The sequence below is a fragment of the Lichenostomus cassidix genome, chromosome 6 (assembly GCF_008360975.1).
Source record: "Lichenostomus cassidix isolate B80296 chromosome 6, HeHo_3.0, whole genome shotgun sequence".
Classification (NCBI taxonomy): Eukaryota; Metazoa; Chordata; class Aves; order Passeriformes; family Meliphagidae; genus Lichenostomus; species Lichenostomus cassidix.
This window is the reverse complement of record NC_139487.1, coordinates 17,347,889-17,364,091: the sequence shown is the minus strand read 5'-3', so window position 1 is coordinate 17,364,091 and position 16,203 is coordinate 17,347,889. Positions and strand designations below refer to the sequence as shown.

Below are 16,203 nucleotides of genomic sequence, written 5' to 3'. Positions count from 1 at the left end.
CAGTCCAGAAAGAGTCATAAGATAGTCTAATCAGAAGAACTTTTTATAAACTCAGTAAGTCCATCACTTTTTCTTTTCCCTCCAATCATTGTAATTCCAAGAGAAATTCAGTTATACCATCTGACACTCCTATGACAATAATTTGTGCTGGCATTTTGACATTTTTTCCATATTAATGGCCATATTTTAGGAGATTCCCAGGTGTCCACCTTCTTTGTTCTTTCCCTTCAAATAATGACTGTGCAGCCTGAAGCACTGGAGATTTGCAAAAAGGAACTCCATGAATCCTGAAGAACCACCTGTTGTAAGCAAAAAGTTCATAGCTTCTGACACAAACTCAAAAAATTGAAGAATTTTAGGTGCAAACACCAACAAATGAAGAAAGCTCGGTTGGAAATTCCAATACAGCTTTAGCCACACTGTGCTAGAGAGCCTAACTCCAGGTTTTTGCTTTGCAGGCATTAGCAAGCTCTAGGGGCACTGGCATTGAAGAACTGAGGGAACATGAAAAAATCCCTGAACAGTCAAGTCTTACACATGGAGAACGTCCCTTTAAAATCAGTCTTTTGCAACTGGCTATGGCAAAGCTGACATCCTGACTGCTCCATTTTTGTCAGCAGAAGGGCAGTGTTGACTGGAGTGCTAGGACAGCTCTCAGCGCTGTGCTTTCATTTCTCTCAGCAGCAGGTAGGCTGCCCTCAGCACCAGCTGACATCTGCAGCTCCTAGCTGGCACTGACATGGATCCATAGCTATTTTGTAAGTTCAGACCAGCTTGCAGCCCAAAGGGGAAGATCAGCTAAGCATACAGATTATAAGAAGCAGTTTTACTACAAATACCTGAACGCATCTTGCTGCCCACCAGCACTTTAAACTGCTGTAAAAAGAACCCTTTCTTAACAGATCCCAGTGTACAGACAGACTATTAACATATGCAAGCTTTTGCACTTACTAACTTCAAAGTATCCTTGCTTTTAGAGGAGAGGGAAGGATCTGCTTTGGCTCACAGAGAGACAACTCTTCACTGACTGAAGAACTTAAAGCTAACGGTAAAAAGGTCTGAGCTTGATAAAAAAATATCTGGACTCCTATAGCCAGACAAAAAAACAAACAAAAAAACAACCACAGAAAAACCAATCAAGCAAAGTAAAAACAAAAAACCCACACCAGAGAAACCCAACAACCCCCCCCCAAAAAACTCCCAAAAACCCCGGCTATTCTTAAGATGGGTGTAAGGCTTGTGTTGTGCCATAGGTAATACATCCTTGTCATATTTCCTCCTCTGTAGAAAGTTCAGAAAGCCCAGTGCAAGCTGGTTCTCACTGATAACACACTAGTTATCCCTAAAGCATTTCATACAAATACAGAGGAGGGTTTTGCCTGTGAATCCTCCCTCACAGGTGTTTGACAGTGGGCCAGCTGCCACTTCAAACTGGCACTAGCGCATTCATAATCACCCCAGATGGCAGTTTCTCAATTATATTCTCTTTTGGATCCTGGACCAGCTGTGCCTCCCCTTTTCCCCCACATTTTTTGGTGGGCCTTGTAAAAAGGATGTGTGGTTTAGTTTTCTTACCTTTGTTTCCCAGTATGATTTCCATGTGGTATTTCCTAGTCAGTGTATTCTACTGAGCAGTTTAAGTACAGTGCTAACAGATACCTCAAAAGCATCAGTAGTGCTGCATTTAAAGGATTGTCAGTAGAACAGAACAGAATCACAGAATCATTGGGTTAGAAAAGACCTCCAAGATCAAGTCCAACCTTTGACCAAACATCACCACATCTACTAAACCACAGCATTATGTGCCATATCCAGTCTTTTCTTGAATACTTCCAGGGACAGTGACTCCACCACCTCCCTGGGCAGCCTGTTCCAATGCTTGACAACCCTTTCAGTGAAGAAATTCTTCCTAATGTCTGCCCTGAACCTCCCCTGGCACAGCTTGAGGCCTTTTTCTCTTGTCTTTATTTCACTACTGCAGAATTTGGTGTGTGCTGTGACATTGCCATACATCATGTATCTTATTTTACTTCATCATGCTAACCTGCTAGAGTACTTTATTAGCCTTAGGGATCCCGGACATTGCACAAATCTTGTGCAGAATTCACCCATTGTTATTGCAAATGGGAGCACAACTGTTTCTGGGGCTGAACAAAGCTCAATCCATAACAGCAGCAAAAGAGCACATAAGCTGCAAAATGTCACCAAAAACTTGGTTTCTGACAAACTAGCAAGAAATATAGAGATGGTACTCCATAACTGATCATGCTGACAGTTTGGTAAGCATATCTTCATGTAACAAAGCTGTACTTGCTCCAGAATACTTCATTTAAAAAAAAAAAATCCCTCTACTAACTACACATGCCTTAAGACTTAATATATTATCCTCAAGGCAGAATATTGAATAGCAGAACTCACTCTGGAAGGTCTCAGCAGGAAGTATTCAAAATCTTGCCTAATTTGCACTGAAAATTCAACCTGAGGGGTTCAAATGATGCCTTGTACATTTCAGCTAAAATGTGCCATCATGCTACAAAGCCATATTTCTATACCCAAAGTGCAGCCCATGTAAAATGTGTTGTATTTTTCTTTCACGAATACAATAGGTTAAGGAAGACTGCTCAAAACCAGTCAGAGGTTATGTTTTAATGATCTGCACTAGCAGAAAGCTGTATTCATGAAACTTCTTAAGTCTCATGCTCCTTTCCCAGCAGGCCTTATGCTATTGCAATTGAAGTTTTAAAAACCATCATTCTTGTAGAAAGCCAGCACACGCATTAAAGACAGCTAGGTGCTACTGATCAGGGATCAAATGCAGACCTTCTCCTGGAATACAAATTCCAGAACAACAGAACACATGTATGCTGTCACAGCCCATTTCCAGTCCTACTTTCAACTGCCCAGGGCCCCAGAGGACTGAGGGATATAGAGAGTACAACCTGAAGTAGATCAAACACTTCTAATAAAATGAAGGCAGGATCTTATTTCATGAAGCAGGATCATTATCTGCCAAATGCAAACATAAGCCTTGGGCATTGCATATTAGGGAAAAAAAGAAAACAAAGCAAAAAGCAATTTACAGGCTGCAGGTGCCTCCCGATGCCCTTCAAGATGTTTTAAAATGATAACATAAGGAGAGCCAAAACATTCTTAACTGTCAGAGAGGCTCACAGCCTTCAGGGGAAAAGAGAAGCCTAATAACCTTTCTGCACAAACCTCTGGATGCAGCCAGAAGACCTTCACCTGCAATGAGTCATCACCTTAAGTAGGCAGAAGTGGACTGGTCAAGCTGTAGGGATACAGCATTGGACTGAATGAACACAACACTGTTGAAATCAGTAATGTTATATGAATTGAGAGCAAAGTTCAGTCCTTGCTTTCACATTCTCTTTTCATAAGAATTCAGTGACATGGTACAGTCAAACATTCAGGGAAAGTACAGATCAGGAAATCAGCAAGCAGAGAGGCCTTGCTTACAGAAGATTTGAGCTGCTAGTGTCTGTCTGCATGAGGGAAATGAGGGCCTCCATTAACTTACTCAAATAACAGTTTGTCAACTTGAATCCATTTGTAAAACAAGCCTAGAAATACTGGCAGCTGATTGATACTTCTGTTGACACTAAAGGAAGTTATCCAGGTCCAGACAAGCCACAGAAGCTATTTTTTTCAGTTGAATAAAAAAATCTCAGTAGAAATAGGAAAGGAGTAATTCTGAGGAAGGCAATTAGTACCTTTTGGCAAATGCCAATTCATCAAAATTGCAAAATTTTGAAGGTATATATTTTGAAAAAATAAGTTTAACAGGCACAGAATGGGAGAAGAGGAAATCAGTCAGACAGATACTACTAAATAGCCCATAAGCCCTGGGTCAGTATCTTAACCTCAAACAGCGGAGACCTATATCCAAGCAGCTTGCCCACAGAGTCATTACAGTATGTGTCTATACAGAACATGTTTTGCTCTTATATAACAATTTTAAGATCAAAACAAGATTTAAATGGATAAACAATTTGAATTTCAATGTTTTCAAAGACTGTTGATTTTGGCATCTGTGACAGCAGCCATATATTGTGAATACATGGAGTGCGTTCAGTATAGAACATTACGGAACTGCAGAATATTCTGAGGTGGAAGGGATCATCAAGGATCAAGTCCAGATTCCTTAATGAACGACCCAAACACAGGGATCAAACCCACAACCTCGGTATCATTAGCACCACACTCTAACCAATGGCACAAATGCACAGAAATGTATTCAGTACTTTAATCTGTCTACAGAGCAAAATATTGGCTTCACAGGCTGGGAAAAAACATTGTTAGGGATCTCTTGCTTGCTGACTTGCTTTGAGGAGACACGAATGAAGAAAACAGAGTAAAGAGCTTCCTCTGAGAGGATGAACTCACGCTCCAGTGATTCAAGACGTGCCATCACCGACAGCAAGAGTCCAGCAGAAGCGAGAAAGAACCAGCGCCATCTAGTGCTCAAGAGAGATAGAGCAAGCAGAACAGAGAGAAGAACACACCAACGATTTTCGGGCACACAAGTTCAGAATACACACTTTCAAGAAAACACAAACTGCACTTGAAGACAAAAAGAGACTCTGCAGCTGGGAAAAAGCAAGCAGATGTACCTGCCATCATCTCAGTGCTAAAACGTCATTACCTTAAGGGTCTTCAACCAAAGCTATAAGGTAATAATAACAGTTTCCAGACTGCTACTGTAAAGAAAGCATGCCAGTTTTTCATTCTGGGCACTCCTTAGGAAAGGCAGTTTAGAAAAGATATTTATTGTTTCTCACCCCTTAATAAGTGGGGGGGAATATCTATCTCATGTTTCAAAAGACAGTTACCATTTTAGTGACATACGAGTAACTGCATGCTCTCAGCTACACTCCAGATATCCAGAAGTGCTAAACACAGAGCTGACAGGGCCCTCCACTGCAAAACCAAGACCACTGATCTTCTCGTCCAGGTCAGTGCAATGCCATGGACATGGTAACATCCGTAGCTCTCTCTTGCTAAGTGCTGCCACAGTGCACTGCTGCAACTACACTGTCTTAAACTTGCTAGTAGGACCCAAAATTACTTTATTTTGCTGCCATTTCCCTAGTCAATATGGTGGGTGCCAAATCACAGAAATCTAAATAAACCTCTCAGATATCAACATCATCACATATTCAGATATGCACAGTGAGTTTTCAGCTGTAAACTTCAGGAGAAAACTTAATTACCAGTGGCAAACTCAGTATCCTGCTGTTAATTAGAATTGCAATTTGCACTGAATAATAGAGAACATGGAATGATTTTCAATGTATGAATTTCTAATTTCTCCTCCAGGTATTTTAATTACACATCATCTCAACAGGAACTGAGATAAAAAGGCCACAAAAATAACTTAATTGGTGTCGATCACTTGGGATGCAGAAGTGCACCACAGAGCAGACTGCTTTGAAAGCATCATTCAAAATACTGGCACAAGACAAACAAGCTGCCACTCCAACCTCTCTCTCAGATACTGTCAACAACACAAATGGACCCCTACAGAACAAGCAAACAATTACTGTGCCTGTAAGAATTAAGACTCTTACCTTCTGATTCTGCCTTTCTTGATGTTCCTTCTTATTATATATAGCACAGCCAAGACAGTGAAGTAACTTCTACATAAATCCTGCACAAAGTTCCTGGATAAGGCATTTTATTTTGCCCCAGCCTAGCTTCTGGCATAATGCAACCACTACTACATCTTTAAAGGACTACATCTTGCATTATATGCAAGTCCTTTTTGTAAGGGCAAATTGCCTATATTGAATTAAGTCTTTATAATGAACTGAAAGAGCATGTCATAGAGAACTGACTTCCAAAGTTTTGAAAACAACCTTTAACATGTTAAGTATAGGCAGTGATCCTTGCTCTGACTAAGTCTGAAAAAAGACCAAGGTAACAAGTATGAAGAGGACTGAACTGCCTCACTAAAGAGAGATGCTAACTCAACTGGAGTACAAAAAGCAACTTGAAAGTGCGGTTTTCTTCACCTCGGTTGGATTGAACTGCAGTCCAGCTCGTTTGAGAACTTTTTTCAGTCATAAGAGCTGAAATGAAAGATATGATTAGATATCTGGAAACAAGACCAACCCCTTCAGCAGCTGTTTCCAATGAAAAAACTAAGCTTGTTACAAAACTACACTCCTTTTCTCACAAAGCCTCAGCTAAGAGCTGTCACTGTTCACCTTGGCAGAAAGCACTGTGGCAAGAAACAGAAATTAGCTATTACCAGTGATAAGGAGACACCAAGATGTGTACCTCCTAACTTCTGACCCTTTTACCACTCCCTTTCTTGATTCTAAAAACCTTACTACATCAGGGAATTCTTTGTCGGCAGAGGAACTTGAGCATCTCATAGTGCTTCAAAGAGTGGGGAATAAAACTAGGCAGACTACTTGCCACAATACATTAAAACATCAGTTTCCTAAAAAGTGGGACTTCAGGAGCACTTAAGTCATCAATATTCCTTAAGACATTCATAGAGCTTAATCCCTGTGGCTTCTTACAAGCTGCATTACACCACTTCAAAATGCACTGTGACCCCAGGCCAACATTAAGTTGTTCTGTTGTCCATAGCAACAGCAGATGCTGTGTCTAGTGCCATCTGGACTCCTCTCCCAAGCAACATAGATAATTTCCACCAATAAACACCAGCTGCTCTGGAATTATTACCCCAAATGGTACAACTTTTCCACCCAACCTCATACTACCCTCATAATTTTACAAAAACATCCCCCACCACCTGCTAATGTGCAGTGGAATATGAAAGCAACTTGCACCCACATCTTACCCCACCATTCCACTTTAAACTTCCAGCTATGATGAAGGGAAGCATGAATGGATTCAAAAGGGTCCAGAAATTTATGCAGTTTCCTCAAAAAGGAATATAGAGAATGTATTTCAGGAAGTCCTATCACCAGATCTAACACTGGTTTGACTGTAGAACTGTTCTCCAGTCTCTTATGTCCCTAGTTAACCCTTCTCCCAGCTGCTCTATACAGCTAAGAAATGAACTTGATGAAACATGAATAATACACAATGCCCATCATTAGTTCTTGTTACTCAGCAGAAAAATCAATACATGCTCTGTTACAGCACAGGACATGCTGTTACTCTAGTCCCTGCACTCAGGGAACAGCTCCCACAGCCAAGCTTAACACAGCCTGCAGCAGAGGAAAGGTGGCAAGATCTCAGCAACAGTTCCACAACAAGGACATTGAGCATCTTAGCTATTAATCACAAAACAGAGTTTTGGAGATAATTGGTACCACAGACTTTGGAACTTTTTGGACATTTCTCACATCTCAGCCTCTCCTTTTTGCCAGATGAGCTACTATCAGCTATAGGTACATTTTAGGAATGCTACACTCAATTCTTGATTTTGTTAGTTAAAGCTCTGATGCCTACTAGCACAGTAAAATCCCATGTCTATACTTACAGTTATTGAATGTACCTGTAGTCACATGACCCTCAACTTAGTTGACAACTTAAAAAAAAAATCTTATCATCCCTACATAAACTGTAGAGTCCTAGCTTATAGTGAGATAAATGAAGCACAACTAGGCAGAAATGTGATCATGGCCACACATCCAACACAGGGAAAGATGGGCAGTGATGGAAAATAAAGATCTGGGTCCTGCAAGATCATTTGTGCTCCCTTTCCTATCTGGCATCTGTTTCAGAGCTGTTCACTATGTGGGTGTTCTGCAGGCTGGCAACCACGCAGAACACGGTCATTTCAGAACACGTGCAAAAAAAAGAAGAGGCATTTATGCCAAACCCAGCACAGAATAAATGTACTGTGAACAAAATGGGAACTCTTCAGGCCACGTTCTCCAGTGACGTCTGTGTCAATTACATTCTGTATTGACTAGCTATTTATAGTGTTTTTCAATACTTACTATCCATGTAGCAACTAAGTTTGCTACAAGCGTGAATGGATTTAGCCACATAAATGGATTTAGCCACATAGGGAAAACATCTTCATTTTTCAGACAAGCCAGTGGTGCACTAAGACCAAGTCATTTTTCGAGGGAACACAGAAAAGTGCAATGTCAAAACGACAACCTGAACACAAATATTCTGCGATCCACAACCATGCTGAACAGTGTCACTTTTTTTCACCCTTCTGAATTGCCTGTTTCAAGCAGCCACATGGCCCTGCTTTAGCAACTCACCTAAAGCAACAACTACCTGAAATTTAGGACAATTCTTTTGTAGGCTACAGTAATGTAACCTGACTGGTTGGGCAAGTAGTGCAGAATCACTATTTTCCCTTCTGGAATCAGAAGAAATTCAAACCTGCAGGAAACTCAATCAAGCCAGCCTGTGGATCAGTAAATTATTTCGGATCGTGGCCAGAACACATGGGATCATTCACAATCACAACAATCCAAGTGCTTTCACATTTCAGGTCCACAGTCCTTCTGCAACAGTATGGGGCACAATCTTTGGAAAATGGTGCAGATGTGTCACACTCAGACAGACAGGAAATGCCACTTCCTTGGAGATCCTCCATGCAAGCAACACTGCGGTCCCAGTGCCCTGCTGTTTGTGGGGCCAGGCCTATGAGGGCATAGTGCAGTACAAGAAAAATAAAAAAGGTATCAACAGATAGTGTGCAGGAGGAAACACTGCACACTATTTTTTTAGAGAAAAAAATAAATCTCTTATTCCCAAGTAGTTCCCTGTGTGTCAAACAGGATTCTGTGACGAAGTTATTGCAAAACACTGCCTGATGGTGTAATTGAAAACCTTACAGCACTACCTGATACTGTGTCAAGAGGGGTGTGCAAAACCAGCATTTTAAGCCAGCCTAACATGGTGGTAAGACAAAGACCCCAAAGTATAAAAACATACCTGACTCCATAGCAATAACATTCAAATACAGGAGCAGTGTTGCTTTAAAAAAAATTCCATTAAAAAACAAGAGGCAGCCTAATGCAATTACTTTTATCTACCTACTGACAGCACCAATACTGTGGAGAGAGACAATGCTCAGCAGCACGGACAGATAGACCATGCAGGACAAGCTGGCAGTGAAATGACGCATGACTGAGTCAGTGCACTCACATAATTTTTAGCACAGTCACATTTGTCTTCCTCCTTGTTTCCAGGAACTGAGTTTTCAGGTACTGGGAGACAGATGAACAGCTTAGTCCTTCCACAGCTCTCATTCCTCTGCTGTAACTCTGCTAGCAGTGCAACAAGTCTTTTTTCCTCTGTAGATCCTGCCACCTGAAACTACCTCCAAAATATACTGCATTCAAACCCATGTACAGGGATGGTCCTCTTCCAAATACAATCAGAACTAAATCAACATAATTCAACTGCTCCTATGCTGCAATAGGGAACTTAATTCTAAATCTACCCTGGAGATACCAACTCTGTCCACAGGAAGCATTTATATGGGAGCTAAAATGACTGCCAAAGTTTTAGATGAAAACTACATTGAAAAATCATTTAATTTTCTACCTAAAAAAATTCAACCTCTATTACATGCTAGGTCATCTATTCTCTTAACCTTTCACCCAAAAGGGAAATGCTTTGAAGGTTATTGCCTGCCTTCCTACCTGCTTCCCAAAATAGCTAGTATACATGAAAGGAATTGCATCCAGATACTGCATGTCCCTTTTCCGTAAGTTCTGTGCCATGTTCTGCACTCATTTCTCCCACAACAACTGGAAAAACACATCAGTTTGAGGGACCACACAACACTCCAAGCAAGGAACCCTCTCCAAAGAGAAAAATCAACAATCGTGATGCATCGCAACTACCATGGAAATGAAAATGAGGTACCACAGCAGCACTTATATCCAAACAAAAAAAGAACACCATGTAGCCAAGTCCCATCCCCCAGTCTCACTAGATAATCTGGCCAGTGTATCAAAACACTCAGGAGTGATCAATACAACTCAATTATCATTAACGATAACTGATGGGAATGAGGTGATGTTATATTGAAAGCACAAAGAAATGCTGGCATACCTGGGGTAATTTCAAAGAGATGTTTCCCTGGTTCATCAGGATTAGGTGGCAGCTCGTTCACCTGACTGCCTTGCAGTAGTATCAAGCCCTGTAATGGACACAAACATCAGTGAAAAGGGAAAGGCCAACAAAAGGATAAGGAAAAGATGATAAAATATACAGCAAATTCAAGTCCTGCTCATCTATTGAGCCCATCACCTTTCCACAGTTCTGAGCAAGAAAAGATTTGAGCTGGTCATGCACCTGTTTCACTGTCCTTTCTCTCACACTGGACATTGCTAGTTGAAGGCTCTTTCCTCTGGAAAAACAATACTCCGTGCATGCAGAAGTGATTCTCCTTGGTTCTCATAACTAATTATCCCTTGCAAAGGTTTCATCTCACATTACAGCTACTCTTCCTACACCCTTGAATTTCTGGTTGCATCATGCATTTGAATAAAATGGCTGATTTTCCAGAGATCCTCAGTACACAGAAGTTTCCAGGGAGATGCTGGAATAGAGCAGCTAATTCAGGTTTGTAAGGCAATGGACTACATTTTAATCCAAAAGACTGTAGCTTCCCCATAAAGAAATCTGAACCCCTTTACTTCCCAAGTTCAAATGCTGCCAGTATTCAGCTTCATTTCTACTTTGAGCCCAAGCATAATTAACACAGTGTATTCTGGTTTGGGAATTCTGCATAGCTGGTGACATAGTATCTTCAAAGTGAACAAAATCCTCTCAATCTACAGAAAAGCTGTAAAAGAGATCACAGGAAGCTCTTGTCCAGTAACATGAGTGAAACAAGCATTTAATCTCTGTTATTTTAAAGGGTTTCCAGCTAACGTTCTTCAGGACATATGCACAATCAGACAGACAAAATACAGAACTGGGACTCTCAAGATTTAAGCCACGAAGAGGGCAATCAGCAGTTCCCATTCCTGCACTGAACTGCCCTGGAATGCAAACTGGGTCCAAAGCATCTTTTCTTGCCAAACAGAAAATTAAGAAAGTTGTTCCAGTCAGGTTTTTTTCACATATCTCTGGTTGATGAGAATGTAGCTACGCATGTTTACTAAACTGGCAACAACCGAATCCAAGACATGCTGGACCATCATATTACTGGTAATCAAAACAAATTCTAGTTACACTATTTGTCAGCTTCCAGACCCACATATAATGGAGTAATAAAATTAGTGTCTCATGAGAAAAACAATCCAGAATTTCAACTAACAGAAGACAACTCATCATATGACCTTTGCAAGCTTCTCTATAAAATAATGAAGCCAGATGCGTTACTTTCCATTGCCACCATTCAGTATAACTTCCATGGCTTTTCTCCTTGGGAATACATCTTCCTAGAGACACTTTGTTCAAGAGTATCAAGGCTCAATTCCTGTACCCTACCTACTGTAAGGGTAAGATTAGCCAAATCCATGCTGAGTGGTTTCTCTAGAATGGCTGTAAATTGAGGTAAAATAAGTCAACACAATAGGATAACCTTCAACACCCTTCCCTCCCAATCCTGTTGTCCTGCAATTTGACTCTGAGGTTCACTGAAATTAGAAGATAAACTGAAGACATTCCCAAGATAACATGAAAACACTGAAAAGGCAACTTGACAAAAATGCAGATGCATCTGAAATTATTCCAAATGGTATTGAAAAGTATTGTATAAAACATCATCTTTAGAGTCCAGTTGCCAGAACACATTCTAGAAAATTCTGCTGTTTTCTAAAGTGCAAAATTCAAGCCCACTGCAGATGCATTAAAACCTTTTATCATGCCAAGTCAATACTGAAGGAAAGACTAATGAATTAGTTGCACAGTGGCTTTTGTTCCCCTGGAAGTTGGGGAGAGGCGCATGCTATCTCCTTTCCTGGGAATAGAAATGAGCCCAGAGCTACTTTAAAAATTCACACATATATTGACAGTCAGTAGGAGCATCAAAAGCTCTCTGCAGGTCAGTTCTCCCTTCCTCCTGTCCTCATGGGGGCAACTTGAGAAAACTGAAGAAAAGCCATGGTTGGAGGTCCACCCTCCAACCTTTGATGGAGTGGGCTATGCAACTGCAACTGTCACATGGCACACAAATATACACACCTTCAACAGCACTCAATCCATTATGACCAGAGAATAATTCTTTTCACTCCAGAAAGCCTGTGTGATTCTCCTGCCATTACAATACAGCTCCACCTTTTAAGCAATATTATCAAAGCAAGAATATCTACAGCTTCCTGTAAGAATTTGAAAGAGCAGGTTTTCATAAAAATAAGCAACGCAATATCCATAAACAAAAAGATGTTGTTTCATGTTTCGCTTTCGAAACATTATGTCATAAATCGCATTTGACTTTATCAGGTAAACAACAAGAATACAACTCTGTTCTGGGGTATGTATAAATAATCAAGTAGACAGAAGATCAATGGGAATTTTGGTGAAACTATTGATTTAGTTTTTACATGCAAGTTTAGAAGCCATAGTTAATAAATAAAACAAAAAAAATAAATTAAGCATGAGTACCTTTAGTGCTGAAGGAAATTAGGGGTTAATATCAATATCAACTGGTGAAAATATCTCCATGGTCTACAAAAAAGATCTCCCTGTAATAAGGAGTCTCAGTTGTCTTGCTAAACTGCATGGGCACAGCTGTGCTGTTGCCCCTTCATTCCAGAGAATCCCAAGCAACAGATATTTAAAAGTTCCAAAAGTACATCTCACCTGTGGGATGCAAACAGTCCTAGCTGAAGTCACATGCAAATCCTAATTTTCAACTCCTACAGGAATAGTCAGGACATAGTCTGATATCATCCTATACAAAATGGCTTCCCACAGTGATAAATGCATGGCAAACCCTGTGCCCAAAAAGGGCGAGGGTTAAAGCAGTCCCTTACAACATGACTACCTGAGGCAGTTTCTTCCTCATCATGTTCACTGACACAGGTCAGAAGTGCCCAGCTGTCCACATTCATTGCATATGAAGATAAGGTGCTTGTCTCAAAAGTGCCAAATCCAGCTGTTGCTGGCAGCATCCTGAGTAATCAGGTTACATCATCAAGTTCAAATCTCTCTAGTCTTTACACAGCAGACTATCCATAATTATAGACCAAATCCCTGATCAAGAGAGTGCAAGATGTAAGATGCAGTCAACATCCTCATTCATCTACCATATTTATGTCAGGCCCACAGGGGAATATTAATTTCCATTCTCACTCTACAATGAAATTTATGTGTGACAGTCAAGCAGGCAGCTGCATCAAGCAGTTTAATAATCGTCTATAATGAGTGTGTGGATGGTGATGATATTACACAGGCTGACTGTCACTCTGCAATGCCTGTACTGACTCATCAGGAGCCAGCAGTACAGGGACACTGTCTGGCTCACTCAGTTATGTTCCCTCCGTTCAGTGACTCTGCTTAAAGGCCTGACAGTCAAAACACCGACTGCCTGAATTATGGTGTATAATCTACTACAGCAACTAGGAAAGACCTTCACTCAAATGCTGCAAGAAAATTTTACAGGCATTTGAAAAACATGAAATAGTAATTCTTCATCTCCTCTGTAAGCTTTAGCCCATAGCACACCATCCACTCCCTTCCCCCCCACACTAAAACACATATTATAGCCCATTCTCAGCACATAACAAACCTCCACACTGTACCACACAAACCAGCTCTAAGCAGCTGGTTCACCTCACAGCTAACAATGGATTAGTTGGGAGATAATGAGTCCCAGATGAGCAAGCAAGGTTAATCACTCCTGCCTCAGTAATCTGGAACTCCATAGCCCTTCCTGTCAAACTCCAGTCTCACAGATGGCCATACTATGATCTAGAGGTTGGCATGCCCTAGTGGGTAAGTAAACACCTTCTAATCTTTTCCCAAGCTCTATGACTTGTCTGATAGCAGAGATGCCTCCCTGCAATATCTTTTGCCTTTGAACCTCCTTAAATGTGTACAGTTTTGGTGAGGATAGAAAACAACTGAAATGAGCTGTCAATCAAAGCATGACAGTGATCACACAGAAGTCACAACCATTAAGTCCTACTGTTGATTAGTCATACCTGAGGTTTGGTTTCCTCTTCATCCTTATAATAGAAGAGCTGATCCCCACGCAGCACAAACCACCGCTGCTGCCAGTTCTTCATAATGCTCCTTTGTTTCTTTAGCCAGCCACTCTTCAGGACACGTTCTTGAGGATTGGGAGAAGATGGTCTGGAGGGAGGCCCAATCTGTTCACCCATCACCAAACTCCTTGACCGGGCTGAAAACGCAATTACAGAGTAAGTGAAACAAAGAAATAACAACACTCAGAAAGGCTAAATAACTGTTACACACTTTCTTCTCAGATATGGACAGACCATTACATGTTCTCTCTTTGAGCAAGTACTTGTTTTTCAGAGTGTGCATTTAAGTTCATGACAGTCAAACAAGACAAACACCACCCTTTTGGTACTGCTCACTCCAGAGTGTCTAAAGAGACAAAATACCTCCAACCAAGGCTTAACCGCTCATATTGCCTTTCTTTGTGGCAAATCATTATTCCCAAGGAGAGCTGAAAGGCAGTAATGATATTGCTCTCTCTTAAAGGGATATTTACCCAATGAGGATCTGCAGAAGCGTGGTGAGGGGGCACAAACTGAAGAAGTAGAGAGAAAAAAAACATATTCTCACTCCACACACTACTGGTCTGAGGTGGCTGGCCAGTGAAACCAGCTGCCATAGGAGAGAGAGAAAAAAAATTAAAAACTGTGAAAGATTCAAAAAGAAAACAGTCAAAAAAAGGAATGACTGTGATCCACACAAAAGACAGAGATAACACAGCTATCCAGAATTATTAGTCATCTCACTCTTCAGGGAATTCTGTCATTGAAGCAGAAAAAATTAAAAATAAAATTACAGGAAAAACAAACATGAAAATCTGAGGAAGGGTTTCAGAAGTTGAAAAGAAGTGAGGAAAAGTTTAAGAAATGGGGAAAAAAGTCTATCACCCTTTCTTTCCTCCTTTCTTGCCACATGCCTGCAGTAAGAGTACTAAAGTTCGGGGCATTTAGATCTAGTCTGGAGGAGCAGACAATGATTATATAGTGCAGGCAGCAAGCCAGTCCTCTAGAATGCATAGGTTAGGTGACCTCATAGGTCTTTTCCACCTCTACTTCCTTTGGATTTATGAAGTATCTTATAGTTACTTAGTGTTTCATGCCATTTTCCCTTCGTTAGTGCTAATAGGATCCTGCTCCTTCCCACTGTCTACGTTCAGCTAACTTAAAGCACAATTTATAACTGCCCACTTGGAACAAGGTGTTAGTTTACAGGCCAGTACCAGTAAATCTGCATCACTGATGTATCACATTAACACTGTGAACTGCTGTAGCTAAAAACCAGGCAAGCATCTTATTCAGGTATTCCTGATACACTACAGCTAATTCAAACCATCACAAGAAAGGGCAACCTTCTGGCTCTCAGAGTACCGTCTAGTTTTGTCTCTTTTGGGTTCAGACAACTAATATGGCCTTGATGTTACCACCTGATTGGTTTCTGCTCCTGGTGCCTCACCACATAGTGATGAAACTGCCAGCATAAGCTAAAGAAAGAAGAATAACGTGGATGTTGCGGTGTTTGGGGAAAAAAAAAAAAAAAACCAGTGAGAAAAAGAATTAGAAATAATCACATTTGCAACATTAAACTTGATCCTATTTCTTCACTTCCATGAAGCAAACTTCAAAATAAGGAGAGACAGATAAGGGACTTAGGTCAGATCTTTAGAGAGCTTTCTCAGTGTACTCCAGTGAGGGAAATCACATTTGGTGCCTGTGATAAAATCTGCTTTGACCTTCCTCATGACCTGGCAGTCAGGTCATCATGTTCTGCTTTATAAAGAACTATAAACCAGCACATGTACACACTAAACACTTCAGTCAGCAGAGGGCAGATCTGAATGGTACCACATCATCCCATTATCAGAAAGTCTCAGTGACACAGTCTCCACTTGTACAGTTTCACACACTTTCTCCTTCCACTCTGGCTTAAGGATCCACTCACCTCTCCTGTAACCACCCAGTAGGCACTCAGTCTGACCCCTGCCAACTTCGCAGTTTTATAGGCAGAAGATGTCATTACTGTTTTAGGCTTATATTTCAGAGTCAGTGAAAGCCCTGTCTGAACAGGCAGGATAGATTTTTTTTCCATTTCCCT

At 40.9% G+C, this 16,203-nt stretch overlaps 1 protein-coding gene and 1 long non-coding RNA gene across 6 annotated transcripts in view; both read right to left on the bottom strand.

The window, feature by feature from the left end:
- ARHGAP22 (Rho GTPase activating protein 22) overlaps window positions 1-16,203 on the bottom strand; it is a 137,658-nt gene that overhangs the window by 97,357 nt on the left and 24,098 nt on the right. For all 5 annotated transcript variants that reach the window (XM_085065327.1, XM_085065330.1, XM_085065328.1 and 2 more), the window contains exons 2-3: window positions 14,073-14,272; window positions 10,030-10,117 (exon numbers count right to left, since the gene is read on the bottom strand). In XM_085065327.1, the coding sequence (XP_084921453.1) occupies window positions 10,030-10,117; window positions 14,073-14,272 (288 nt within the window). The remainder of the gene's footprint in view (window positions 1-10,029; window positions 10,118-14,072; window positions 14,273-16,203) is intronic.
- Window positions 56-1,692, bottom strand: LOC146435366 (uncharacterized). The gene is made up of 3 exons (XR_014853077.1): window positions 1,576-1,692; window positions 952-1,087; window positions 56-299 (listed from the first exon to the last, which is right to left on the bottom strand). It is a non-coding gene; the product is annotated as an uncharacterized LOC146435366 (long non-coding RNA).